The sequence below is a fragment of the Ambystoma mexicanum genome, chromosome 13, assembly GCF_040938575.1.
Source record: "Ambystoma mexicanum isolate Mex_15411 chromosome 13, UKY_AmexF1_1, whole genome shotgun sequence".
Taxonomy (NCBI): domain Eukaryota; kingdom Metazoa; phylum Chordata; class Amphibia; order Caudata; family Ambystomatidae; genus Ambystoma; species Ambystoma mexicanum.
Window position 1 is genome coordinate 207056181 of NC_090938.1, and position 27564 is coordinate 207083744.

The following is a 27564-nucleotide window of genomic DNA, read 5'->3' on the forward strand; positions in this document are numbered from 1 at the left end:
TACACGTAGGGCTTTGTACGCGCTTCCCCTTCCGGAGCATATCGCTGCATAAACCTAGTCTGCGTACAATTTTAGGCTGCATAATTGAGATTGAGCAGTCTAAACAGGGATGAGAGGACAAAGTCAGTACATGCAAGTCGGGCACAGTGAAAGTATGGTAGCGTGCGCTTTGCTGCAAACATACTCTTTTCTGTCTTCCCACCTTGAAAGTGCCACAGCGCCGACAGCGACTACAGCACTCGTCCCTCAGAAATCCTCACCGAATGCGTGCACGCCGGATGTGCACGGCCCGCCCTAGTTAGGCAGTTTCAGGTCCGGTAGGTGGGTCTTTCCTGGTGTGGCCAACGAAATGAATAAATGTCGCAGTAGGTCCCAGTGGTCCTATCCCAGGCCGTACAGTAAAAACAAAAAGGTTTGCCAAAAGCACAGGTAGTAGCAAAATGGTGGGAGACAGCGACGACAGCACTCGTCCCTCAGCACTCCTCACCGAATTCGCTTTCTGATTTTAGTAATACTTTTACAGAGTTTAAAACCATAAAGTAGTGCACATGCCATTAACAATATACACGTTTCTTTTTAGAAATTACTACTTTCACAGGTTTGCCTTGTTAAAAAAAGAATTGGCAGCTAAGCAAAAAATCTGAGAATTCGACTCTGAACCTAGTCACAATTATATTATAGACATTTTCTAAATTTGAAAGCGTTATTTGTTACTTTCCCAGAAAGAGTCCCTCAATCTGGGTTAGATATTTCATTACAGCTGGACTTGCCACACAAATCATGCTTTACACACCATGAAAAATAATTGTAACATGTCAAAACTAAGGTAATAGTATCAGATACTACAGTTTTAATATCTACATATATATTATGGCTATGTACATCTTGCACTTGTAAACTATATATCGGAAAACCATTAATTATAGCAAATTGTATACAATTAGAACCATTGTTAGAATATTAGTCACAATGGAAATCAGGGTCAGCATAGACAGAACAGAAATCACTTTTCATGGACTATTACTCACTGAATGCAAAATAAGACAGCCGATAAAATAGACTATGTTTATCAGGCATTAGTTTACAAAGAAGACATTCTTAATTGTTTAAAATGTATTGAATCAAATAAGAAACCAAATTATACAAATACATCCGTTTTATATACTATGCAGCGCTTGTCTAAAACGCCTCTACCCCGACCCACCTCTTCCTCAGTCAATGATACTAACCTTATCCATCATTTTCTTGGTTTGTCCATAGCGGATTCGTAACCGTCGAGCTTGGTAATCTGTGCAGTTTGAACAGGAGACAAGTTCACGGAAAGCAGCAGAGGCTGGGAACCAGGCCTCCAAATCCAATTTCTTACTGGCAGCATGATTCAAGGACCCTGCAATATGAAAGGTATAAGCGAGTGAACCAGATGGAAAAAGAAAATGGTCTGCTGTTGAGCTATACTCATTACTGCCACATTGCCAGTGCATCTTGAAAGGTTGGAGGGGTAGACATTAGAAGGATTGAAAAAAAAATACTGTTTTGGAACCAAGCTAGCAAAGAACCTTTGAGACTAGGTAGACGTGAACCTGGAGGGATTTTATTTGTATAGAGGCATTGACTGGGATACTCTAGAAATAAATATCTAACTTGGCGCGGTACTCCTCAATGGAGACCTGCATGCCTTTCATGGTCTCCTGCTTAGCTTCTTTATCTCAATAACCAGAAGGTCTCCTTTTTGGGTGTGAATGATCCGATAAGCATGCATGCTACCTTTCCCCTAAGTGCCATCTTTGCTTCCTTTCGAAGTAGGAAAATGGATTGGCAGCAATAAGGTTCTTGAGGACAGAAAGGGGGCTGCATGCAACTATGTTTATGTTAGGAAGTTGTACAAAAGCACACTTGTGTACAGGGTGCCAACTCTTAGGTTTCGCCTGAACTACCCAAAAGGTTTTGTAGCTACGGTCGACAGCCAGGTTTAGTCTAGGAAGGAGGAGGGCTGTAGGTAGGTACAAAGACCTCAGTGCACACTTTCAGTCAAGAAAACACTGTAGTTATATAAAGATATGGTTATTTATTATATACACCAAGACAACAACACAATTCAAGGTGTTTTAGGCAAGTTAAACAATTCACACATCTATATACACAGCTGAATATTTGCTTGGCAGTACTAATTTCAACAGTAGAACCTGGATGCAACACATAAGTAATCAGAGTAGCTTAAGGCTAGCAAATCATTTCATTAACCAACATTCACTGCATTAGCAACACTAACACTGGTAATAGCTTTTCACAGCTTCCTAGGCTGAGGAAGTCCAACCTTACCTGGGGATGTGGGTCTCAAAGCCAGATGAGGCACTGGGAAACCAGAGCCCATGGGCGGAAGAACAAAGGAAGGCAGACACTGTCAAAGTAAAAATGTTCAGAAGAAGATTCTTCTACGTTGCAAGTAAGAACAATTATTGGTAAGAGAGGGTTTGAGGGATAGGTAGACCCCCCTGAATGATTGTAGCCCCAAGGACCGATGTCCTAATGCCAGGGAGAACATGATTGGGTTGTCCACCCCAACCTGTCTCAAGAAGCTAAGGAGGATCACAGTACCACCGGAACAAGCGCCCAGGCAAGTACCTAGGAGCGGGACAGTACCATAGTGAAGAAGACAGCAATGTCACCAGTGGGACCCCTAGATGAGGAGACAGCAGGCTCTGGTTTGGATTTCTTGGCATGGTGGCTGAAGAAGGAACTTTTGGCTGGAGTGGACGGTCACCCTCTAGCGATGGGACGCCCAGCAGACTATCTTCACGATACTGGCTTATTGGGACTCCACACAGGCTTTGGTTCAGTGACGGTTGTCACACGACAGACTTACCTCCGTTTCTTGGTCTCCTACTGGGTTAAGAAGACGTTCAAGAGTGGCAGCGAGTCACTGTAGGCCCACAAGGTTCCAGCAGAAACCGCGCTTCACAAGACTATGCATGGCAAAATGGCCCATGTCCAAGGTATTTGGAGACTGCAGCACCGGACGGTCGCAGCTCTTCATGGGATGGCTCAAATTACAGTTGGTCTCCAGACTAGTTAGGCCCACCAGTCCAAGGGAGGAAGTGGTCTGGTCTGGAGCTTCCCTGTTAAGCAGAAGAGGTTGGAACAACAGCAGGAATCTCAGCAGGCACTAGTGATCGATGCAGGTGGCTGCTGACTCCCTTCGGATTCTTCTTTAGAGTGGTTGACTCAAGAGTTTCAGCTCCAGGACCCTTGCCTTTTATGCAGAAACTGCTAAATCCACCAATCACCAGGCATTAATTCATAAATTCATTCAGGCAAGGGGGTGGGGGAGGGGGGGGTGACAGCCACCCTCCCAGTTCGAACGGGTTCCAGGCAGACACACGGCAGGACAAAGACCTTTCAGGCACTCAGAGCCTTGGCAGGCTTTTGCAAGGAAGCCTGCCAAAGACAAGACCTAGCAGGACCCCCCCCCACTTAGATGGGCAGAAGGCGGCAAAGGAAAGGACAATTTATCATGAGATGGGGAAAAAAACCAGCTCCATTTTAGTTCTATAGTGACCTATGTGTCCCTAACTGCAGCTGCAACATCAGCCTGCAAGGAAAATGCACAAAAAGCCGGAAGAAAATATCCACTGCCACCAGCCATTCAGATGAAACGGTCACTGTAACTAGAAAGATACAGGAGAAGTGCAACAAGGGATGCATTTTGTCCCCGCAGCACTCCACATAAGGTGGGGTGTGCTGAACCCACAAAATAAAAGTCAGGTAGGATAAAAAGTGTCCACCTGGCCTTGGTAACGTCAGTTATCGCAAGGAAAAGAAAAAAGGGCAGCTCAAGGAGCTCCAAGCAACACTGTACAGAAAGTGCTGTGTGCTGCAACAATACACTGTAGATGCCCTAAAAGTTGGAGGAAAACATGACTCCAAAAACATAACAAAAACAGGTTAAAAGAGGCTACCAAAGTCAGAGTAAAAGAGTGAGTGTGGTTAAAGGTTGCCACTCTTTCAGGAGAACTAGTTAAAAACTCAAGAGTCCAGCAAAAAGTGCTGGGGGACTCGAAGGAGAAGAGAATTTCAAACAAAAATGAAACTGTACTCTTAAACAGTTTTCAATGTGGCAATCTATCAACAAGTTAACCTTCCCAGCATTCTGTGGCGTGTCACGAGGAGGACGCCAACACTCAAGAGTACATTTTCACCATTTGTTTATTACAGAAGAAAAAGGCCTATCTTTCCCTATCGATATGATGTGTTCCCTACTTACTTTACTAAGGTGCTTGTCCGTCATCAGTGAATGCCCAAAAGGAATGTCAGCTGTTCAAAACTAATTCTAACCACAGGCGTGCCTAGAGGGGGGAAATTGCACACGCCCTACTGGCTGCTTTGTGCCCTCTAATTGGTGGCCTGCCTTGTCCTGTCCTGTCCTGTCCCCAAACCCCCTGGCAATTAACCCTTTCCTGGAGCCTTAAAGGTGCTCCTTCGCTCAGCCATCTTTCGTGCGTTTGAAGGCTCTACTCGCTCAGCCCGTTTTTCTTTCTACTGGCCTAAAAGGGACACCACGGGAATCAATGGGCCATGAATATCATTGGGGTGGAGGCCATCATTGTTAAAAGCAGGCTACCTACACGCTGTGCACACTATTGTTTTTCAAAATGTGCATCTTACACTGGTCTAGAAAAAAAAAGAAAAAAACAACACGTTTCCAAACTGAAACATGCACTTAAACCTACATTCACTAGTTTTCTTTAATATGCGTTTATTTTTTTGTCGGACTACCACACAAATTACCCTGTGATTTTTGTGCCCATTCCTTTGTTTTATTACAGGATATATTTCTAAAGCGGTTATATACTTGTAAACTTGCTCAATCACAAATAAATGTTTCTATTGTGCCGACAGGGAAACTAAACTGTGGGTTCATGGGTGCAGCTTTTGATTTTCACTGTGGGGGCAGAAATTCCACCACCCTCACCCAGAAACTTGTGTGCTTTGCCTCGCTCAGAGTGTGCTCTCGTGCTCTGCTTTTTATCCGTGTGGGGGAAGTGTAATAGAAGTCAGGTGTGTGTGTGATGGTCCGTAATTGCCGGACATCACCTGTCCATTGTATTAGGAGACGTCAGGTATACTGCTCGGGTGTTATATTGTTTTCCCTCATAGCAGGCTGTCTGTGGGAAAGTTTGTGTGTTGTAAAGGGGGGTGGGTGGTACAGTTCCTAAATTTTCTGGGAGAAAGATGTTACAAGGAAGGGGATACCGCATCTCACCATCCGGTGTCCCACTCCCACTTCACGAAGACCCCTCACCCAGGTGATCCTCTCACACTGGTCCACCCCCAGGAACTGGATCCAAAAGCAATAGCCGTGTCCTGGCCACCTAGATGACAGTTCCTTTGGGACTAGTGGGCGAGACACCTTCTGGTTTCTCACATCCCTCAGCTGCAAAAAGCAGGGCGCGCTCCTCAGCTGTCAAAGGAAAACGCGGTTTCCGTTTGACAGTTCTGTTCCCCAGCCCTGCATATCCAATGAGCCAGCCAGGGACATTTTGCTTCCCCAACATTGAATGGTCCATTGCGGATGCTAGCTGAGGAACTGCGTGTTTGTATGTGCGATGGGAAGAGCTATTTTGACTCCTCGCACATACAATCAGTACGGCCACTTCCTCATCAGCACTCCAGCTCTTGCACGCATGTGCACGAGCCAGAAAGCGCTCTTTGCTTCCTGTTCCTGCTATGCAGAAGCTCGAGCGCTGGGACAGAACAACAATACAGGGGAGAAGGTTTGTTAATTTAAATATCTGTGTGTGTATTCTTGTGTTGTGTGTAATGAGTGAGTGCATGATGGGTGTGCATGTGAATAAGTGACCGCATGCTGCATTTGAAGGCCATGTGAGGCGCTGGGGAGGCCCAGGGGGCGCAGGCATTGTATTTCTTTTTTTACAGGCAATCTATGATAGATGCCTTGGGCCACCCAGCACCTCGCATGCACACAATCGCATTGTGTGTGCGCAACGGGCTGGGGGATCCAGAGGGCAGGCATGGCATTTTTTTACTGGAGTTCTCTATAAAGCATGCATTGTAACTGATTATGTAGCTAAACTGGCACTTGAATGCACCACATCTAGCCATTTCGTTCTCTAGCATGTTATTTTGTATTGGGCATCTTTGATGAAGCAAGCATGATAAGTGCTATTGTGTAGCTAAAGTGGAATTTTGGTGCAGCCTGTCTAGCTTAAGCATTGTAAGTTTTATTTTATATCTAGAATGGCATTTTAATGCAGTCACTTTGGACATATTTTTATGCTGTGGCAGGGCATTTTTAATGGTAAAGCCAACTGGAGTATGTTTTTACGTGGGGATACTGCCATATTTTGGCAGAACAAGCGTGACATTATTTCTTGTAGTATCATTACTGGCATTATGCGTAAAGCAAACATGAATACGTGCTTGAATGTGAATAATGGCATATATTGGTGCAGCCAGCATGGAAATGTTTGGGTGCAGCCAATGTGAAAAATCTTTTTATAATGGCATATATTGTGGGCAAAAGCTACCTGAAAATGTGTCGGCCTTATGTTCCTCTGCACTGTTGGTGACTTGCATCGATTGGATTTTTTCATGCGTTACCATACAAAACCAATTGCAAACCGTCTGGCATTTCACCCAATTTGTGAACCGTTTTAAGCCATTATTTAAAACAATTCTCTGGATGGGAATACCCCCAACACTTCTTCATTGGCCCAGGCTCCCTTGCTATGCTCCGTCACATTGGCATATTTGGGGAAAATATTTGCGTCCCTCCAATTAAAAAATTCACCACCTGCGACTGGGGTGCACAGCCAGAAACTGAAAAATTCAAACAATTCTATGTAGGCAAAGTGAGATTCCTGCAACCATTGCTAAAGAACCAAGGGTGCAAGTGACTCCTTTCCCTCTGTACCTGGTGCCTCTATGTGATATTTCATCTGTTAGGCTGTCCTTGACCATCATTTGAAACTGAGGTATGAGGGATATATCTCTTCTGTTAAACAGACTATTTTTGACTAGCTATCATGTAAAGCTGAGCTGGAAGTGATATCACTTCTGCTAAATACCACTCTAACTACACATTATTTGAACCTGTGCTGGAAGTGATGTCTGCCTGAAGTAAAAGTCTCTTGCTGACAGCAAGGGCATTTTGGCAACTGTTGAACATGAGCTAACCTTTTAGGATGTATATTAACTTAATGCAAAACGTATTGCATTAAACCTACTCTGAACATGCCTAATGACATGTTTTTTAACCAGATTGGTAAAATATAGGTATACTTAAACCAGCTTGGCCTGTTGACCCTTATTTGGTGTGCCACCACCCTGCTCAACCATATTTAATTTGTGTCTCCCCAGTTTCCCCCATACTGATTTCTAGTGACGCCACTGATTCTAACTGAACCTACCACTAGTGGCAGAGCGGGAAAAAAGTAAAGGTAATTCTGTTACCTCCATTTTTCCCTCACTGCCAAACTACAAGTCTGGCGGTATATACAGCGGCGGAATTACTGGGTGGTAATACCACAGATTTTTGGAGTTTAAGTGGAGGGGCTGCCTCCAGCTTCATTCTTGTAATCCAGCAGTATTACCGCCGTAGGTAATGCCAGTAGGGGCAATACCGCCAGACCAAGTGGTGGTAATGGTAACACCGTTTGGTGGTATCTAAGTGGTATTGCCGCCAAGATACCACCAAACATGTAATGAGCCCCAATGACTCCCTTTTCCCAATGGTTGTGGGTTTGCACTCGTCTTCCCTTCTTTTATAAATTCTTGTTAATATGGACATTCTAAATAGTCCATCATTCTCCTTTGTATCAGTTCCTGTAACTCCTTTATGGGACTGATATTCTATCTCTCTTCTTTAGTATGGGGTTTCCTTGCCCTTGTCTGAATCCTTCGCTCTGTTTTAGAGAGTTCTGAATATTCTTGTATAGTGCCTTCTCCTCTGGGGCTTTGGCTTTCCAAATAATTATAGTTAACATTTTTCTGGTATGGACTTTCTTGTACAATGTTTATCCTAGGAACTGCTCTGGTCTTTAGTTCACAGTTTTGTCCCACTCTTTGTTTGGGTTATTTTCCCTTCTTCCCAAGGTAGTGATACTCAATTCCATTTCTCTCACTCTTCGTGGTTTCTATTCTTCATCAGATTAACACATTTAAAGTTCATCAACTTGCTTTTCACGCTTTTATCATTTGCACTGGGACGAGTTTCTCCGATTCTACCCTTTTGGCATCCCGTTGTTCCTGTTCTCCCAGTTACCTTCAGTATTGCAGGAACGTGTCCGGTGCCTGTAGATACTGGGGAGTTTCTCCTTCCGTTTGCTTCTCGGTTCACTTTCCGTGATGCCAATTTCTTTCAGGTTTCCCACTCCATCTCTATACCGCTATCGGCAACCAATCCATTTGTTGCTTCCTCCGTCGGGTAGTGTTGGTGCAGTTGAACGGGCAGCATACCCACCACGATTGCTTTGTGGTCACGCCACCAGAGCTTTCCGCTTCAGTCGGCTCAGCTTCTGGCTTCTCGTACATGCTGGGTTTTCCAACGCTTCCTTCTCCTGCTTGCAGAAGTTCTGAAATTTGCGGGCTTGGGTTGTTGTACGCACAGGGGACATGCGCTTTCGGCATCTGCCTTCCTCGCCATCTCGTTCCCTCCTCTTCCCTTGTCGTGTCCTCCCTCTTTGTTAGAGAATTTATCTAAAGTCTATTAAGACTCTCTACTTGGCAATACAGACCTCCAACTTCTAGTATAGGCCTGTACCACTCACGGTAAGGGTGGAAATGGCAGAGGAGCCAGGCATACCTTAAGAGGAAGGGAGGGCTGTAGTAAGGTACAAAAAAAACTTGTAGCATACATATGGTCCAAAGAAACACATACACTATAAGATACGTAAAAATAATGGTTTATTTTATATATACACAGGCAAAGAGAATTCTTTAGAAAGTCAAGTACCATCATAAACAATAAACCCAGTATGAACACCAACACAATACTTCTGTTAAGTAAACCACAGTATAAAGGCCTTTTAGAATAGCAGTATGAAATTCAAGGTAAGTAAAACCACTTTGTAGTAAAATATGCCACTTATGCTGTTTCAGGAATAACAGTTATACTACCAACATTAGCAAATACATACTTTTTACACTTGTGAGTTCCTCCATAGAGGCCTTATGCTTCATCACTCCTTCCCTAATCTAGACATGAGTGTTCCAAGAGGCAGAAGTGGACACTGGTGGTCCAGTGGCCAGCAGTAGGCAGAATAGGATCAGGCACTGTTCGGTAAAGATTTGGGGTAGTACCCTTTGGGTGCACTACAACAACCTTAGTCTCCTGTTAATATAAACCCAACCTTTGGTATAAGTCTGTACTACACAGGTTGGCAGTGTGGTTGAGCAGCCAGGCTTATCTAAAGAGGGGTCAAACTGAGCAGTAGGGTGGTTACACAGAGATTCACAGTGACAAGTAACCAAATAAACAATTATACTCAAGGTTTCTTGATTAAACAATTAATAATTTATTTAAGTCAGTTTGAATAAGCCTTATTCAGAAGGGGCAACATACCAGTAACACACAAATACACTTCAAAATACACACTCTTAGTTTCTCGAAATCAGCAAATACCCATTGGGGATGGCTCACAGACACTGCCTACACCCTCAGGTGACTTACATAGCTAGGACACTGGACATTAATACATCACTGTGGCATTTAGAGCAATACTGAGATTAGTGTAAAAGAAAAGGGTTATTAGAATAAACAAGAGCTCACACAAATATTCTGAAGGTAAGTACCTTTTCAACCCCCAATGCAGAGTTAACCCCTTCCTGGAAGGATAGGTGCAACACACTGTCAGAGGAGAGCAGTCTCATTCAAGGAGCAAGGCCAGCCAATGTCAATTGGGCAGATGTCTAGGTGAGCTGAAGCACTTCTTGCAGGTAAGTAAAAGTCTTGCAAAATGTTTTAGAAGTCTTTGTAGAAAAGAAGAATCAATGTAGGGCCACAAGCTGTTAGGCTTTTGAAAGTAAACGATGCAAGCAACTCTACAGAGCAACCAAGACAAGTTGCAACTGAGAACAAGTAGGGCTACCCAACGAGAAGTAAGTTCTCTTAGACTGTACAGTAACTTTGGTTAGAAGAAATGGTGTCAGCTGGCTTCTGTTCCTGTGCAGCTCTGCAGATCCTGTTGTTCCTGTGCCTCAGTCGTGGGGACAAGAGGGAGGACTTCTTGGGACTCCTGCACTGCAATGGGAAGTCAACGACAGCTATTGGAAATCTTCAAATCAGTAGCACATCGCGGTTTCAGCTCCTTGCGTCTCCAACAAATAGAACCACTGCAGTTCTCGGATACCACTTCGGACTTTCCTCACATCCGGGGTCCAGCACTCTGTTGAGGTTGCTCAGGCTTGGTCAGTCCTGCTTCCTGGGAGTACGTAGGATCTTCCTTGAGCTCGGGTCCGACTTAAAAGCAACGCACACAATCTGGTGTCCTTCTCCCTGGCAATTCGGTTCCAGCAGCAACAGCAGAAGTACAGTCAGCTTCGAGAGGGTGTCCAGACAGGCTTACTTTGGAGTTAATTGGTCCTACCAACTCAAAAGGGAGAAGTCGTCCTTGCAGGGCTTCTCTAATCGAGGCGAATTCTGAGCTTCAGCACAGCAGCACGACTTCACCGGGCAAACCAACGGTACAGGAGTTGCAGCAGGCGTCTCTTCCAAGTTCCTCTTCAGGTTCCTTCGTCCAGTGGTCGACTCTGCCTTCCAAGCCAAAAAGCCTTGCCTTTTATGCAGGATTCTCCCATTCATTCCAGCCTAGCTGCTAGTCAAACAGCAGGGTGGCTGTCCTTGCCAGACAGTCAGCTGGCCAATCACCTTTGGGTGCATTCTTTTAACCAAGGGGATTAAGCACCCTCACTTCCTGCCCGACACTCTGGGGACAGAGGCGGGCTTCACTCGTGAATAACGCCAAAGACAAAATGAACAAAGGGACCAAACCTGGTTTGGCACGCAGAGTAAATCTCAAGAAGGACCTTTCCACAAAGAAATGGCCGAAAAAGAAGACCAGGGCCATTTTGACAAATATGGGACCCATGGGTGCTTCATTGCAGCTGTGAACGCAGCCCGTGGTAAAAACACACAACGGTAGTAAAAAGTAAACCACTGCCACCAGCCATTAATCATAGAACGGGTAACATAAAAATGTTACACGAGAAACTAGACACAGGGGATATTAAGTAACCCCTCCAGCACCCTATTGTAGGATAGGGTGGGCAGGATCTAGAAAGTTAGAAATGTAAGTAAAGTAAATTTCACTCTACTGCTCTTGGAAAGGAACAAGTTACTTAACTGTAACTGTTGTTCTCCAGCATGGTTCTGGCATGGATTCACATGCTCACGAATATTCCCTGTCGTCAGGCTGGGAATCCTCAGTAAATAAAAAAAAAAAGAAATTCTGTTTCACTTCTGAACTGTCTTTCTTCTAACAACCAATCACTGGTCTCTGGGCCATAGTGCCCCCAACCAATAACTGCCCTCTACCTAAACCCCTCCTCTGGCAGCCGTCTTCAGATTTGGTAGCAGGTAAAGTGGCAGTAGGACCAAGAAAAGAGCCGCAGAGGGGTAGGCGGGAGGGTTCGCATGTGAATCCAGGCCAGACCCATGCTGGAGAACAACAGTTACAGGTAAGTAACTTGTTCCTTCTCCAGGATGGGGTCTGGCATGGATTCACATGCTCATGAATGAAGAATTCATAGCAGTACACACATGCAAAACCACGGGAGGTGGCAAGGCTCAACATTAAGCAGCTCAACATTAAAGGAGAGTTCCGGGACTTTTTTTTTATTGTCCCTACGGGTCGGCCATGTGTTTGTAAGCATAAATCGGTAGATCGTAGGAAACTTTCCTATGGACCTTACCCGACTTTTCGCCCATTATCGCACTCGAAATCAGCCTCCATTTTGTGATAATCCTATCATTCCGCCGCATCGACCTGGCTCACCTGCCTTTGCGGCACTAAATCAAATCCCCCGCCCCTGAGCCTGACATCAGCAGACGCGTACTGCCCATTTCAAGCACGTCTCGTGTCAACAATCGCTGCGCCTCAGCTATTGACGTGTTGCCATGGAAATGGCAGGACGCCTCTTTCCCCAATAAGTATAAACAGACCGTTTCACAACACACAGCAGCAGATTTTCGATTCCATTCCTCTCTCTGTGTTACTTTGAGTATTCTGTGACTCGTTTCAGTGCTCTGGTCAGCTACCTTCGCCGCTTGTAGCCCGTGTGAACACCTGTACCATCTCTGTAAATTATTTTACTATCTTTACCGCACAATGGCCACAATAATGCCGTATATGTACGAGCCCGAGTACACCGAGGAAGAACTACTGGAAAGTCAAGCACGCGAAAACGATGGGGATTCGGACGGCAGTTGGGAGGACCAGTCAACGGATGAAGAGCCTGGACCATGTCGCATGGACGGCGTCTCCACCTGGTGCACGTGCAATCGGTGCGAGCTAATGCCAACTGAGGAGGAGAACTGCTGCTGCCGTGAAAATTCCGGGTGCTTGGCCTACATTTCGGAAAGCGAGCAAAGTCTGCAGGAAGGCGAGCAAAGTCCGCAATGCATCACCGAGCTGCCAGAGTTCAGGGAAGCCTGCCTCTCACGGACCGTGTTGAGGATGATGATGGTGCTTATGCACGAACTTCGCGGCACTGTTCGTCCGCGTAATCCGAGTAACGAGTAAGTATACTCTGTTTGTGATGTCAGTGATGCCACCACTATTTCATGGTCGTCTCCCACATATAAAATTACATTTACATGTCATTCGAACGCATGTAAATTTGTTCCATATAGTGCATTTTCTAGATATAATTTTTTTCTAAGAAAAATGACATGTGTTACCTGAATCGACATTGATAAGAAAGTTTGGTCAGTTTAATACAGTTTGCATCTTTTTTTTTCACAGGTGGTACAGGCTGGTGGCCTATCGTTGCTTCACTTGGTGGCTTCACGGGAGGCTCGGACACCGCGTTCGGAGAGTAATACCTGCCTGTGCGGTACTTGCCATTGGACAACATTTCCCCAGTGACAGTGGACAATACCGCGGATTTTCCCTCGATGTGCTGCAACCTCAACTTTACAATGTGTAATGTTTATTATTTATGTTTAATTAAAATCTAAAATAAAGCCCAACATATATTTTAACAATGGTTGTTTTGATTTTTTAAATGAATCTAGTGTATATTCTCCTGGGAGGGTGAGGTATTTATAAACTCACCCCCCTGCATTCCATGTAGTAGATCCTGCAGCCATCCTCTTACATTCAGTTAGATGGCCTCTCCTTTGTGAGGCCCTGCGGCAAACTGGTCTTGTCTGCACGACCACCGCCCCGATCCACCCCCCGCCGCCCTATCAAAGGCAGTTCGCACCGGGGTACTTGTGCTGGCAAGTGGAGCTGTCAGGGAGCGATAAAGGCCAAGAGGTGCCAAAGACCATGTACACTTCAAAGTGGTCTATAGAGCATGGGTTGTTGTTCCCATGTCTACCTACAGACCCCGTGTCTCCTGCCAAGCATCCCCCCTCACGCTGGACGCCCCCCTGCAATCCACATAAGTGTGTCTCCATTCACGAGTCTTCCTGTGACTTGTCTGCACGACCACCGCCCCGATCCACCCCCCGCCGCCCTATCAAAGGCAGTTCGCACCGGGGTACTTGCGCTGGCAAGTGGAGCTGTCAGGGAGCGATAAAGGCCAAGAGGTGCCAAAGACCATGTACACTTCAAAGTGGTCTATAGAGCATGGGTTGTTGTTCCCATGTCTACCTACAGACCCCGTGTCTCCTGCCAAGCATCCCCCCTCACGCTGGACGCCCCCCTGCAATCCACATAAGTGTGTCTCCATTCACGAGTCTTCCTGTGACTTGTCTGCACGACCACCGCCCCGATCCACCCCCCGCCGCCCTATCAAAGGCAGTTCGCACCGGGGTACTTGCGCTGGCAAGTGGAGCTGTCAGGGAGCGATAAAGGCCAAGAGGTGCCAAAGACCATGTACACTTCAAAGTGGTCTATAGAGCATGGGTTGTTGTTCCCATGTCTACCTACAGACCCCGTGTCTCCTGCCAAGCATCCCCCCTCACGCTGGACGCCCCCCTGCAATCCACATAAGTGTGTCTCCATTCACGAGTCTTCCTGTGACTTGTCTGCACGACCACCGCCCCGATCCACCCCCCGCCGCCCTATCAAAGGCAGTTCGCACCGGGGTACTTGCGCTGGCAAGTGGAGCTGTCAGGGAGCGATAAAGGCCAAGAGGTGCCAAAGACCATGTACACTTCAAAGTGGTCTATAGAGCATGGGTTGTTGTTCCCATGTCTACCTACAGACCCCGTGTCTCCTGCCAAGCATCTCCCCTCACGCTGGACGGCCCCCTGCAGACCGCATAATGCCACGACATATACACGTCATTCATTCACAAACACACCCCTGTTTCGAATTCTTTATAACCCACTTCATATTTCTAATGAGAACTTCTTTGCGCTTTGCTAGTCAACCCGTGAAGGTGCTGGTTATCTGCTCTTCGTCTCTGTGAACTTCCGTGACCACTTTGAGCAAACTCGTCAGTTTGCAACCTGTGAACTGCTCCCTGTTCTACGACAAGAAACTACTCTGATCCCTGCATCTAACTGTTTGTTCGTCAAGGTAAGTCCATGTACCATAATCATTTTGCGTCCTATTTTTTGATTTATATCTATTTGCTAGTAGTCATCAAATTGCATCCATGTTTTCTTTTCGTTCACGACAGTACATGCAAGGAACTAGTCACATGTTCTGAGTTTAGTCAAATTACTTTTTCTATTTTTTGAAAGTTATTGAAATACTTATCCGCATGTGAATAACGTGTATAGTTCCAAGAACCAAAACGGACCTTGCATTGAACCTTTTATGTGTCATTTAATGTTTTAACACATTGGTATTCATAGAGAATTGTTGATCTTTACTTTTCAGAACTTTCCATAATGCCTGCCTGTTCCATTGGCGGTTGCCCTTCAAAGACCCATAACAAATCTGAAGGTACTATAATGCATGTTTTCCCTAAGACAATAGATCAGATAAGAGAATGGGTCCGATATTGCGGATATCCAGCCTCTGAGATAGAAAGTAGAGTCCTAGAAGTCTTTGCGGACAAGAGGGGTGATCGATACCGCATCTGCAGCAGGCACTTTAGCCCAGACATGTACTCCACATCATTGCTAATAAGGACGAAAACACCGCGAGCGAGGCGAAAATTGCTCTCAACCGCTATTCCCACTCTATTCGTCCACATCCCTCCACTGGTGAGTCAAGTTTACGTATTTATCTCTCGGCATTGCGGTAGTGTGTAGCATTAGCTAACAATAATTTCCCCATTTATGTATCCACTCAATATGAAGGCTGAAGATTCTCCATCCGTGTCGTTATTGCAGTCATCAGCCACTTCAAGCGCCTATCGGGTAATCTTACTTAGCTATTCTGACACTGACTTGTTTTAGGCATGTAAATCAATAGTTTTAATTGATCGTGTAATTATTTTACCTAATGGTACACCACAGTACTCGTCCTCTAGTCTTTGTTTTCAGTTATAATTATTGTTATCCAAAATAATGCAAGTACTGTCTTTCAGGGAGATGCTGAGGAGTCCAACGCATTGACGACAACCGTAGATGTCACTCAGATGCTCGAGGTACGTTTCCGGACAGTTCCATCGATGGAGATCATCAGATCTTGCATTCTTGTAGCGTGATTGTTACACACAATGTTTCTTTCGTTTTTAGCCATTGGTATGTCCTTCTGTCGTCGCCCTCCTATGTGTCTTCTTTTTTCAATATTGTGTTCATTACTAATGAAAGTCCTATGTTTCAGGGAGTCGATGGAGCATTAGTCCAAGAGGAAGGGGGAGCATGCAGTTACGGGTCGGCGCAACAGCTTGCAGAAGTGTGCACCGCAGTTACAGCGTCCCTTGATGTTCTTATGCATTTCGAGGTATGGATACTGACAGATCAATCATGCGAGATCAAATGACGTGATTACATCCGCTATACTTCCTTCTTTATTAACGCAAGTACTATGTTTCAGGGAGCTGACGGAGCTTCTTCAACAAGAACATCACCCCTAGTAGTTGATGCAGATCTCTGGGTGGTGACACTTCCAACGATGGAGCAAATCGAATCATATTTAGATATCCATTATTTATTTTAGACAACTGATCATTTGTGCAGGTCTATTTAGATGAGCCGTTGACGCCTGCAGAAAGTTTATGTTCTTTTAAACAAAATACAAAACCATACTAATGCAATTACTGTGTTTCAGGGAGTTGCTGAAGCGTCATCTTCAATAATATCATCAAAGGAAGTCTATGCGGAGCCCGAGGTATGGATCTTGACAGTTCAATCTAACTAGATCAACAATGCGTGAACTATTGTCGTTTGAATGTTCTACACAATGCGTTCATTCGTGTTTTGCTATTGAGATGTACGTATGGGTATTGGTCCCCAAGTACATTTTGTGTTTTCAATATTATTATACATACTAATGAAAGTTCTATGTTTCAGCGAGTCGATGGAGCCTCAGTGAGTGATGGATGTGCTTATCATGAAAGTATAGTCGTTGCAGCGCGAGAGGAAGTGGAGACATGCACACACGAGTCGGAGCAACAGCGTCCAGATGTTGAAGTTCGAGGAAAGAAAGTTTCAAAGAAAAGAAAGCAAAAGAAGGTTAGTGTCCTGTTCACTATATTATGTTGTCTTTCACTGTCAATAGTTCAATACTGTAAGTTGTGTTTAAACTGAACATCCCTTTTCTAATCTGTCCTCTAGTTGCGAGTGGGTGTAAGAACTAGATCTACACAGACAGTGAAGCGAACGAGAGATGTTGCTTGTCAAACCTTTTGGCAGGGACTTGAGACTGGAGATGCATCGTGCCAATGGGAAGAATATGAAGTGATTGACAACGGAGCTATACCACCACCAGCCATTGATAGTGAATGTCCTCCTGGTAGTTTGGATGCAGTCGTAGATCAATTCACAGAATCCACACCCGCAAAAAATAAGAGCACGCGAAAGTTGAAGACATTGTTTTTTTCTCCCATCTCCGGACAAGGAACAGATGTTGCAATGGAAGAGAATGAAGTGGACGACAATGAAACACCATCAATATCACTCAGCATAGCGGAAGACGATATCAGAGATTGTACCTTTCATGCGAGTGACATGTCCTCAACGTTACAGGCCGAACCAGCTGGGATGCAGAGTGACAGTATAAGGAAAGAGGCCAAATTCATTGTATTCGATAGCTGTTTGATGGATATTATTATGATGATGAAATGTGGGCATTGGGTTGGTGGGGAAGTATGTGGGGAGCCATTGATTAATGTGACTCGTGCAATTCGAGGCACTAACCTTAAAATACATGCCACCTGTACACAATATCATCCGTTCGCATGGTCTGCACAACCCATGCTGGGGCAACTGCCAGCAGGCAATCTACTTTGTGCAGCGGCCGCACTTTTTAGTGGTTCAAGTTTTAAAAAGTTACAGTATTTCTTTCAGTTTGTGGGAATCCATTTCATTGCGAAAAGTCAGTTCTACAAATACCAAACCGATTATCTATTTCCAGCCATCAGCGAAGCTTGGAGAATGGAAAAAATGTCAATGGAAAGTACATTCGCGGGCAAACGCTTCAGGCTAGCCGGTGATGGACAATGCGACAGTCCAGGATTTTCAGCCAAGTACTGCACCTACCACTTTCAGGACATGGAAAGTAAGAAAATTGTGAGTTCGGTGGTCGTGCAGGTGTCACAAAGTACATCCTCAGTGGCCATGGAGAAAGTTGGCTTTGTAGCATCATTGCAAGAACTACAATCGCGGGGAATGGTGATCGACCTGATAGCCACGGACAGACACGTTTCAATTGCCAAGACAATGAGAGAACAGTACAAAAATATAAATCACCAATTTGACGTTTGGCATCTTGCAAAATCAATCAATAAAAAATTGTCGGCTGCAGGAAAAAAAAAAGATATGCAAGGTATTTCACAGTGGTCCAAGTCAATCAGCAACCATCTTTGGTGGAGCTCAAAAACATGTGAAGGGTCGTTGGAAATTCTACTGGAAAAATGGCGGTCAGTAATGTTGCACTGTAGCAACGTACATCGATGGTCGACAAATGAGCATTTCCACAAATGTGAACATGGCCATTTGTCCACAGAGGAGGCACGGAAGAAGAAGTGGTTGATTCCTTCATCACCCACTCACAAGGCCATTGAAAAGATTGTATTTGATAAAACTATAACAAAAGCTTTGAGGGGACTCACGGAATTCTGCCACACAGGAGATTTGGAGGTGTTCCACAATATGTGCCTCAAGTACAGGCCCAAAAGATTGCATTTTGGCATGGAAGGCATGATAAATCGGACTCTTCTAGCGGTCTTGGCACATAACCATAATGTTGGCCGTCAACAAAGTAGGACGACCGGAACTTTAGGGACGCTTCGCTACAATAAGGCCTTCACTAAAAGAAGTAAACAATGGGTGATCAAACCAGTGTTTGAGGATATGCAATATGAGTTTATTGAGAGACTTATCGTAGATGTCCTCGATAGGCACATACATGGAGTGGTGAACGAACCTATGCAGGGGACAACTGCATTGCCACCCAACATTGCCTCTGTTCCATGTCCACCTAAAGCAGAGCTCATTGAGAAATACACATCACGGTTTAAATGATTGTAATTCGATTGTCTGTTCTCTCTTCTCTCGAGTCTCCTCATGTTGCAGGCCCATTGCAATTAAACCAAACAGTAATATAAATCATTTTTACAAAAATTATAGAATGTTTCCGTATTACAAACACATGGCCGACCCATAGGGACAATAAAAAAAAAGGCACGCAGACAAGATGCCCTTACACTAACTGGAGCTAACTAGAAATGTGTGCTCGCTCAAAGTGAAGGTCAGCTGCTTTGATGTTTTGCTCGGGTGGCGGAACGGCCCACGACCCAATATAAGGTTCTATTGTGATTTGACCTTGACAGGCCGGGACCATCCTGAAAGACTAAGAAAAGATAATGAATAAAATTTCAGAAACGAAACGATGAGCCACGTTCATTAGAAGAAGTAACGTCGGCAAAGAAGGAGTGGTGTTTCGGGTCTGCCCTACACAGAGACACAATGGAAAATGCAAATATAATGTAAGTAACTTTTGATGAGTTTATACCGCAATTTCATTACTATACAGTGGCTTTAAAGACGGGTTCAGTTGTACTTGTTCGTTCTATGTGGCATAGTGTTTTCTACCGCGCTCTATCTGGAGGAGAAACATCTGCTTTTAGTGAAGCACCTCAAAACCTTCCTCTTTGCTTCTGCTTTCTCTCTCCCTCTCCCCTGCTACAACTGGTCCACTGTCTGCGACCTCGGTCCTGGGCCCTTCCACTCTCCACCTGCACTGCCTCCCTGTCAACCCCTGCACTGGGGGACTGTCTCAGTATCCTACAGCCCCCCCTTCCCAGCACTTGTTCTGCACTTACCTTGCACTTGCCACCAGCTGGCCCTATTTATTTATTATTTTATGCTACTTACCTTGTACTCCACTCCCCCCCCCCCCTCCATGCCTCGCCACGCCTTTAAACACTTGTGTACACCCAGTAGCGCTGTCCTCGCTATGAAATGAATAATTTTAATAAGGATCTGATGGTGAGACTAATTTCATTTTTTATGTTTTTAGGTACATCATTCACTACTGTCTGTGTCACGAGTACCAGACACCGGCGGACGGCTTCTACAGCCGCCAGTTGCTTCTCCGCGTGAACAACGTTACCACCCTGACCATTTTATGGGACGATCGCCAAGTACAAGTATGCCCTTACGCGGTACTAACGGTTAGATGCAACATACCTACCGTTGTGGTGGCCTAGTGCCTCGTTGTTGGAACAGCCATGCGATTATCAGTGCGACAGAAGAGCTTATTTTTATCGTAAACCAACACCCTGTGTACTGCACACGAACATCGCTTCCCTCAAGACGAACTAATTTGGATCGAGAGCAAAGAAAAATGCAAATCGCTGAATATTCTCTAAACATTTGATGTCCAATAAACGTACTTTGACAAATGTACAATCTTGCCGTTTGCTTTTAAACCACGGTTTCACATTCCGAATTGTGGTGCTGTATTGTGAGATGCTCTAAGACCCTGTGTACTGCAAAGGACCATCGCGTTCCTCAATACGAACTTTTTGGAACATGAGCAAATAAAAATGCAAATCGCTGAATATTCTCTAAACATTTGATGTCAAATAAATGTACTTTACCACATTTACAATCTTGCGGTTTGATTTCAAAGTACAGTTTCATATTCCGAATTGTGGTGCGCTGTATTGTGAGCTGATCTGTGTTGATTTCCGGGGTCTGTGTGGAGTCGCGTAGAAGACGCCTGGGCGCGTTTGCCTACGCAGCTCAGTCACGTCACGGATAGAGGCGGGGAATATGAATGTTTTGATAAAGTCTGTTTCAGGGGCGGGGGATTTGATTTAGTGCCGCAAAGGCAGGTGAGCCAGGTCGATGCGGCGGAATGATAGGATTATCACAAAATGGAGGCTGATTTCGAGTGCGATAATGGGCGAAAAGTCGGGTAAGGTCCATAGGAAAGTTTCCTACGATCTACCGATTTATGCTTACAAACACATGGCCGACCCGTAGGGACAATAAAAAAAAAGTCCCGGAACTCTCCTTTAAGCATCTCTTACCTCCTCACCAGGCTCACCTTCAAGCTAACAGGTTGCACAGCACTGCTTGGTAGACTCTGGACTCCTCCGTGGAAACCCGGTCGTATCAGTCGAATTTCGTGAAGGTGTGCGTCGACCTCCACGTAGCAGCCCTGCAGATGTCCAGCAGGGGCACACCAGACAGGAACGCCGTAGTTGCAGCGATCGCTCTGGTCGAATGGGCTCTCGGGCGGCCCGGCAACGGGTCGGTTCGCCAACCGGTGACAATGGGTGATACAGCTGGAGAGCCACCTAGAAATGGAAGCCTTGGAGAGGGCCTTCCCTTGGTTCACAGGTCCAAAGTTCACCAACAGCTGTAATGTCTTCCGAAAACACTTTGTGCGGTCCATGTAGAACTTCAGCGCTCTAGCCACATCCAGCGAGTGCAAAGTCCTCTCAGCCGGCGACGGGAAGAAAACAGGTAACACCAAGGGCTCGTTGAGATGGAAGTCCGACGGCACCTTGGGCATGAAGGAGGGTGCGTCCGTAGCACCACCCTCGTCTCGTGGAATGTCAAGTAAGGTGGTTTGCAACAAAGGGCCTGGATCTCTCCCACTCGTCGTGCAGAGGTGATGGCCTCAAGAAATGCTGTTTTCCACGATAAAAACATCAGTACGATAAAAACGTCAGCAGTGCCGAATGCATAGGCTCGAACGGGGGACCCATGAGCCTAGTCAGCACCACAATGAGCTCCCATGCCGGGGCCGGAGCCTTCACCGGCGGGAACAAACGGAAAAGTCCTTCAATGAATTCCTTGACCAAGCGGTGCGACCATAACGACGACCACCCCGGAGTTCAGGTTTAGCGGGAGATAGCCACCAGATGAACGTTGATAGAAGCATGAGCCAACCCTGCATTGGCCAGCGACAGTAAGTGCGTCAACACCTGCGGAGCCGTAATCCGTAGAAGGTTGAGGTTCTGTGCGCGGCACCAGACGGCAAACCTCTTCCACTTAGTATTTCAGTGTAGACGAAGCCCTGGCCTTGGCAAGCACTTCCTTGCAGTCCGCCGGTAGATCGTATCCACCAAACTCTAGCGCTGCAGGAGCCAGGCCTCCAAGTTCAGCGGCCCTCGATCATGGTGCAGAATCGCACCGCTTTCACTCGCGAGAAGATCTGCGTCTGCCAGAAGCTTGACTGGGGGAGATGCCGACATGACCAGAAGGTGCGGATACCATATCTGCCTCGGCCATGCCGGTGCAACAAGGATCATCCTGCACCGGGACTGTCTGAGTTGATTGATGAGTCGCAGAAGCAATGGCAACGGGGAAAAACGCATAGAGGCAGGTGAAGGTGAATGCATCCCACATGCTTCCCGGCTGGGGAAACCTGCTGGCGAGCCTCCGACACTTGGTGTTCATCGCCCTTGCAAACAGATCGATATGGGGATTGCCCCATCGTCGGAATAGAAGATCCACTAGAAGGTCCTGCCGAAGCTCCCACTCATGGCACGAGCGCAGCTCCCTGCTGAGAGAGGCGGTAACAGTGTTCTTCACTCCTGCCAGATGAAATGGGACGAAGAACATCTCCTGGGCGACGGCCCATCGCCATAGGTCCTGCATCTCTTTGCAGAGCGCCGGGGACCTGGTGCCCCCCCCCCCTGCTTCCGGATGTAAAACATTGTGGTGGTGTTGTCTGTGAAGATCTGCACCACCTTGCCAGTAAGGGACGGAAGGAAAGAATTTAGGGCCCAAAACACTGCCCGTAGCTCCAGAACCTCGATGTGCAACAACTTCTCCTTTGGTAGTCACAGGCCTCTTGCGTGGAGATGACCAGTGTGCGCTCCCCATCCTTCAAGGGATGCGTCCGTCGTGACCATTTCCTGATGAGGGGGTTGGGGGTGGCTGGAAATCCGCTCCCACCGACAGATGCACAGACACCCCACCACCGAATCGCTCAACGGAAACTCTTGTCGAGGGTGATCTTGTCCTCGAAGCTTCCCGATTCCTGGATCCAACGGGCGTCGAGGAACTCCTGCAGCGGTTGCATCCGCAGCCTGCACAGGCACACAAGGTATATGCACGACGACATCATGCCGAGCAGGGACTTGGTGGACCTCATCCTTGCGATCTTCAGGTTCAACAGCTGTTGTACCTTGCCCAGGATGGCTGCTATTCTTTCCTCCGATGGAGACGCCAGGCATGACACCGTGTTGAGCCGGGACCCCAGAAACAGCACGTCCTTCAATGGCACCAAGCAGGACTTTGCAAACTTTATAGAGAACCCCAGTTCCGTGAGTAGCCGGACGGTCCCCGCCATGTGCTCAACGGCAGTCTCTCTCGATTTCGCTCGGATGAGCCAATCGTCCAGGTAGGGGTAAACATGAATCCCATGCAAGTGCAACTGCGCCGCCACAAGCGCCAGACACTTGGTGAAAACCCTTTGTGCCACCTTCAATCCGAAGGGAAGGGCCTTGAATAGGTAATGCAGTCCTTGGACCACAAAGCGCAGAAACTTGCGGTGTCACTTGTGAACAGGGATGTGGAAATAGGCATCCTCCAGGTCCAGCAGCGATAGGAAATCTCCTTCTTCCAGTTGTCCCAGCACGTGCTGAAGGGTGACCATCTGAAACTTCTGGGACCTGATGTATTTGTTGAGGCGGCGGAGTTCCAGTATGGGTCTGAACCGCCATACTTGTTTCTGACGACGAAGTACTGGGAGTACACTCCGGAGCCCCAGAGTCTTTTTGAGAAGAGTTCTATCGTGCCCTTCTTCCATATGCCCAGAAGAAGTTGAGGGACATATTTTTCCTTCCTGGCCACCGGTGGAATGCGCAGACACTTTCGTTGAAATTCCAGGGTATGCCCATGGGCCAGGGCGTCCAGCACCAAACGGTCAGTGGAGATGGACTTCCACACACTGACCAAGTTCTCCAGCCGGCCTCCCACCGGGGTGTGCGGGTTGGGGCCCGACATCACAGCCGGTTCAATCCTGCTTCGCCGTGGGGGCGCCACCTTGGGGACCTTGGTGATGACCGAGTCCTCCTCCGCGCTTGAGCGGCCCCTGTAGGCTTCCCGAGTCGAAGAGCGGGACGGTAGACAATAGGATGATGATTAGCCACCACTGAAACCTTTGGACTAACCCTGGGACTTTCCTCTGGCGGTCCAAAAGGACGGCCGTCGCTGCTGGAGTGTGCCCAAAGCCTGAGCAGTCTCGGTATCTGCCTTGATGACCCGAAGAGACTCGTCCACAGTTTTGCCGAATAAATTGTCCCTGTCGAAGGGCATGTCCAACACCCTCAACTGTACATCCTGGCGGAAGTTAGTGGCCCTCAACCAACCCCACCGACGAAGGCAAAGGCTGTTGCCCATCTGACGGAATCCTGTGTCGGCGATGTCCATGGCCACCGTTATGGCATGGTCCGATGCCACCTCGCCTTCCTGCAGGATCTCCAGCGCTTCCGCTCTCTTGTCGTCAGGAAGGAAGTCCAGGAGGGGGGCGATCTTGAATCACAGCTGCCTGTCATAACTGGCCACGATGGCCAGGGCATTGGCCGCCTTGATAGTTGTCGCAGCCAACGAGATGACCAGTCGCCCCATGGCGTACAGCTTCTTTTCCTTGTCGTCCGGGGGGAGGTGGGGTGGGAGAGGATGTTGATGCAGAAGATCCGGAAGACTTCTTTGCCGCCGATGAGACCGAGTCTGGGGACGGCTGGGATCTGAAACATTTGGGTGCAGAGTCCGGCACTCTGTACTTCTTCTCGTACCGGTCTCGCCGGGCCCGAGGCCGGGTTCTTCATGAGGGACAGTCCCTCGTCCCAAATGTCATCTAATAGAGGGATCGCAAGCACGGTTTTCCTCTTGGCCTCCCGGCTCTGGTACAGGAAGTCTTCCTTCTCCCCGGGAGCCAGTTGGAACATTTCCTAGGCCCTGGAAACCATGGCATGGAAAGAGACAATCTTGTCTGGTGGTGAGGCCCTGGGCACTGGAGACGGGAGGTCCACTCCGTCGTCCGTACCCGTGACTGTCGTCATGTCCGGTTTCGTATCGTCCCTCGGAGGAGGGGATGGCGGCGAAGGATGGCAAGGTGGTGGAGGGTGAACTCTCCTCTTGACAGGGGATTCCCCCGATGGACCAGGTGCCGCGGGATCTCTCGCCGGGGGCATCCTTGTCCAGATCTCTGAGCACAAGGTGTGCAGTGCCTGTAGGATGTTCGCCGACATGTCCGATGGCGGTGGCCGTATTTGCTGTGGTGGTTGCAACGGGAGCGAAGGCAGTGGCGTGATGTCCTCCGGCTCCTAAGCACCCTGCTGCTCCTCGTCGGTTTCCTCACTGCTATCCATATCCGCCTCGCCGGGGTCCCTCCCATAGGACCTGGCCTCGACAAACTTCTTATCCAGTACGGCCTTCAGACCAGAAAGCTCCTCCTTGGAGGAAATGTGAGCACTGCTGGACTACCGCCCCCCCGCCCCTTCTGCTCGACCAGCGGGGACGGTCTAGGGGAGATTATCGGCATCGTCTTCACTGGGGTCTTCTCAGTGGGTAGAAAAGACTATTCCCTCCGAGCAGGCAGGGAAACTCTCGTTTTAGGGGCCACCTCCTGTGAATCTGCATCCTTGGCTAGGGATGCCACCACTCCTTCAAGGAAAGATTTTGCCTGTTAAACCTGGAGCTTCACGACCTTGGGCGCGCTTGAGGCCTTCACCGTGGCGGGAGGGTCAGCGCCCCGCTCACCCTCGGTTTTCTCCGGAGCAGACTGGGACTTCTTCAGCAGTTTACCCGGATGGTCAGACTTCCTCTTCTTCGCTGACCCCGAGCGTTGGCTCGTGGTCGTGGGTGCCGGAGATGCTGTTCCCGACCTGGCCTTCGGGGAGCCCGTCCCAACGGTGCTCCCGGTGCGCGCGGGCTCGCAGTGCTTTGCCTTATGTTGGGGCCCCGTCGCGAGAGCACCTCAAAAGGTCTTAGAAGACCGCTCAAATTTGCTCTTGCTCAGTGAGGCTTGCTACTGGGACTCACCCGACGCCAGGATCTTCGTCTGGAGCCACTCAGATAGCCGATTGCGACGGTCCTTCATGGTGCAAGGCACCATATCCTTGCAGAACGCACGTGCGTTTGGTCAGAATGTAGGCAGTAAAGACACAGGGAGTGCCCATCGTCCAGGAAAAGGGTCCATAGTCAACATTCAGGGAAGATCCTGAACAGAGGCGTCGAGTCTCCTTTATCTTCAGCCATGTCCACGCAAAGTAGGCCTCAAAGAATCTTCCAGAATCCTCCAAGAAGGGAACTCGATAAATTGCCCTTGAGGAGAGTAGAAAGTTCCGAAAAACGGGTCCCCGTTAGTCGGATGATGGATTGATGGAGCGTGAGGCTCGATTGACCGGAAAAATAGAGTAAACTCTAAGAAAAAGCACAAAACGCAGTAAAAAGCCTGAGAGCTAATCACAAGGACTCCCACCACTCTAACGTATGGTAAAAATCTGAAGCTGGCTGCCAGAGGAGGGGTTTAGGTAGAGGGAAGTATGACCCAGAGACCAGTAATTGGTTGTTAGGAGAAAGACAGTTCAGAAGTGAAACTGAAACTGATTTTTTTATTTACAGAGGATTCCCAGCCTGACAGGGAATATTCATGAGCATGTGAATCTATACCAGACCCCATGCAGGAGAACAGTAGTTTATCCAAGAGAAGGTATTTGAACCTTTGAGAAATCTGAAATTTAAACCTTTGGGACATCTGAAAGACTTCCCTGAGCCACTGCACTGAAGGTGCAGTGTGTCACAATGTAAAACGATGCCTATGGAGTTTGTCAGACTCCAAAAACCAAAAGAAACAAGAGTTCAAAGCACAAAAAAATACATGATCGAGTGGGAATAAAGGTCTAGAGCTCAGCAAATGTGCTGGGGGTCTCTAAGGTAGAGAGGAATTAGAACATTTTTGAGTATTCTCCCTAACAGGCACAATAGTAGGACATTCAGAGTTCCTTCCTTCCAAGTGACCTGGGAATCCCGAAAAGGACGACCCCGACCCAGAGGCTGGTGTGATCCACTAGACTCAAGACCACCTGCATTTTGAGCAATGCCATGTCGTGCTGTGACCTTGCGGGGCTGCAATACCCCCATACCACGGGACCTCGGGCGATGAATGGTCTTCCGCATTCTGAATCTTACTGGAACTTTGGGGAATCCTGCGGCACCTGCAGAGACATGAATAGAGTCCTTGAAGTCCCCTCACCAGACTGCTGGATCAGATTAGTGGCAATAATCCAACCAGCGATATTCAGTCTTCTCCAAGCTCCTGAAAAGGGTGCCAAAACCACATCCAGCTGCAAAGAATTGCTCGGAGCCTTCCCCGTTGATCCCTGCTGCAAAATCCCTTCTAGTGTCCAGTCTTCATGACAATTAATGGACCAGGTTTTTGGCTGCAGATCCTGAAGACGTCCTGCTGCAAAATCTTCTGTGCTGAGGTACTGTGTTGGCGGGTGAATTACTTACCTTAAGCCTTGTGCGTTTCCCATGTAGCATTTGGGGTGTTTCATGTGATTGGGAGTCCTCTCATCCAGTTCAACTAGGCCCACTGCGGGAATCCTCCTAGGGTGTCTTCTTTAAAGTCCCTGAACCCTAGCTAACTCTAAAGTTAACTACTTACAATTTTTGAAAATGTGTATGATTAGTTTGCAGGAGGACGGCTTCAGGGTCTGCTGCCAAAAACGTGGTTGATGAATTCCTTGTCGTGAAGACTGAAGACAGGACACTGGAAGGGAATGTGCAGCAGGGATCAACGGGGAAGACTCCAGGCAAGGGTTTATTCGCAGCTGGATGCAGCTCTG

General features: G+C 47.4%; 1 protein-coding gene across 1 annotated transcript in view; it reads right to left on the reverse strand.

Annotated features, from left to right (window-relative positions):
* The window catches only part of SARS1 (seryl-tRNA synthetase 1), a 345554-nt gene that overhangs the window by 46050 nt on the left and 271940 nt on the right, over window positions 1–27564 (reverse strand). Inside the window, exon 9 of the mRNA XM_069633659.1 lies at window positions 1230–1387. Coding sequence (XP_069489760.1) covers window positions 1230–1387 — 158 coding nt within the window. The remainder of the gene's footprint in view (window positions 1–1229; window positions 1388–27564) is intronic.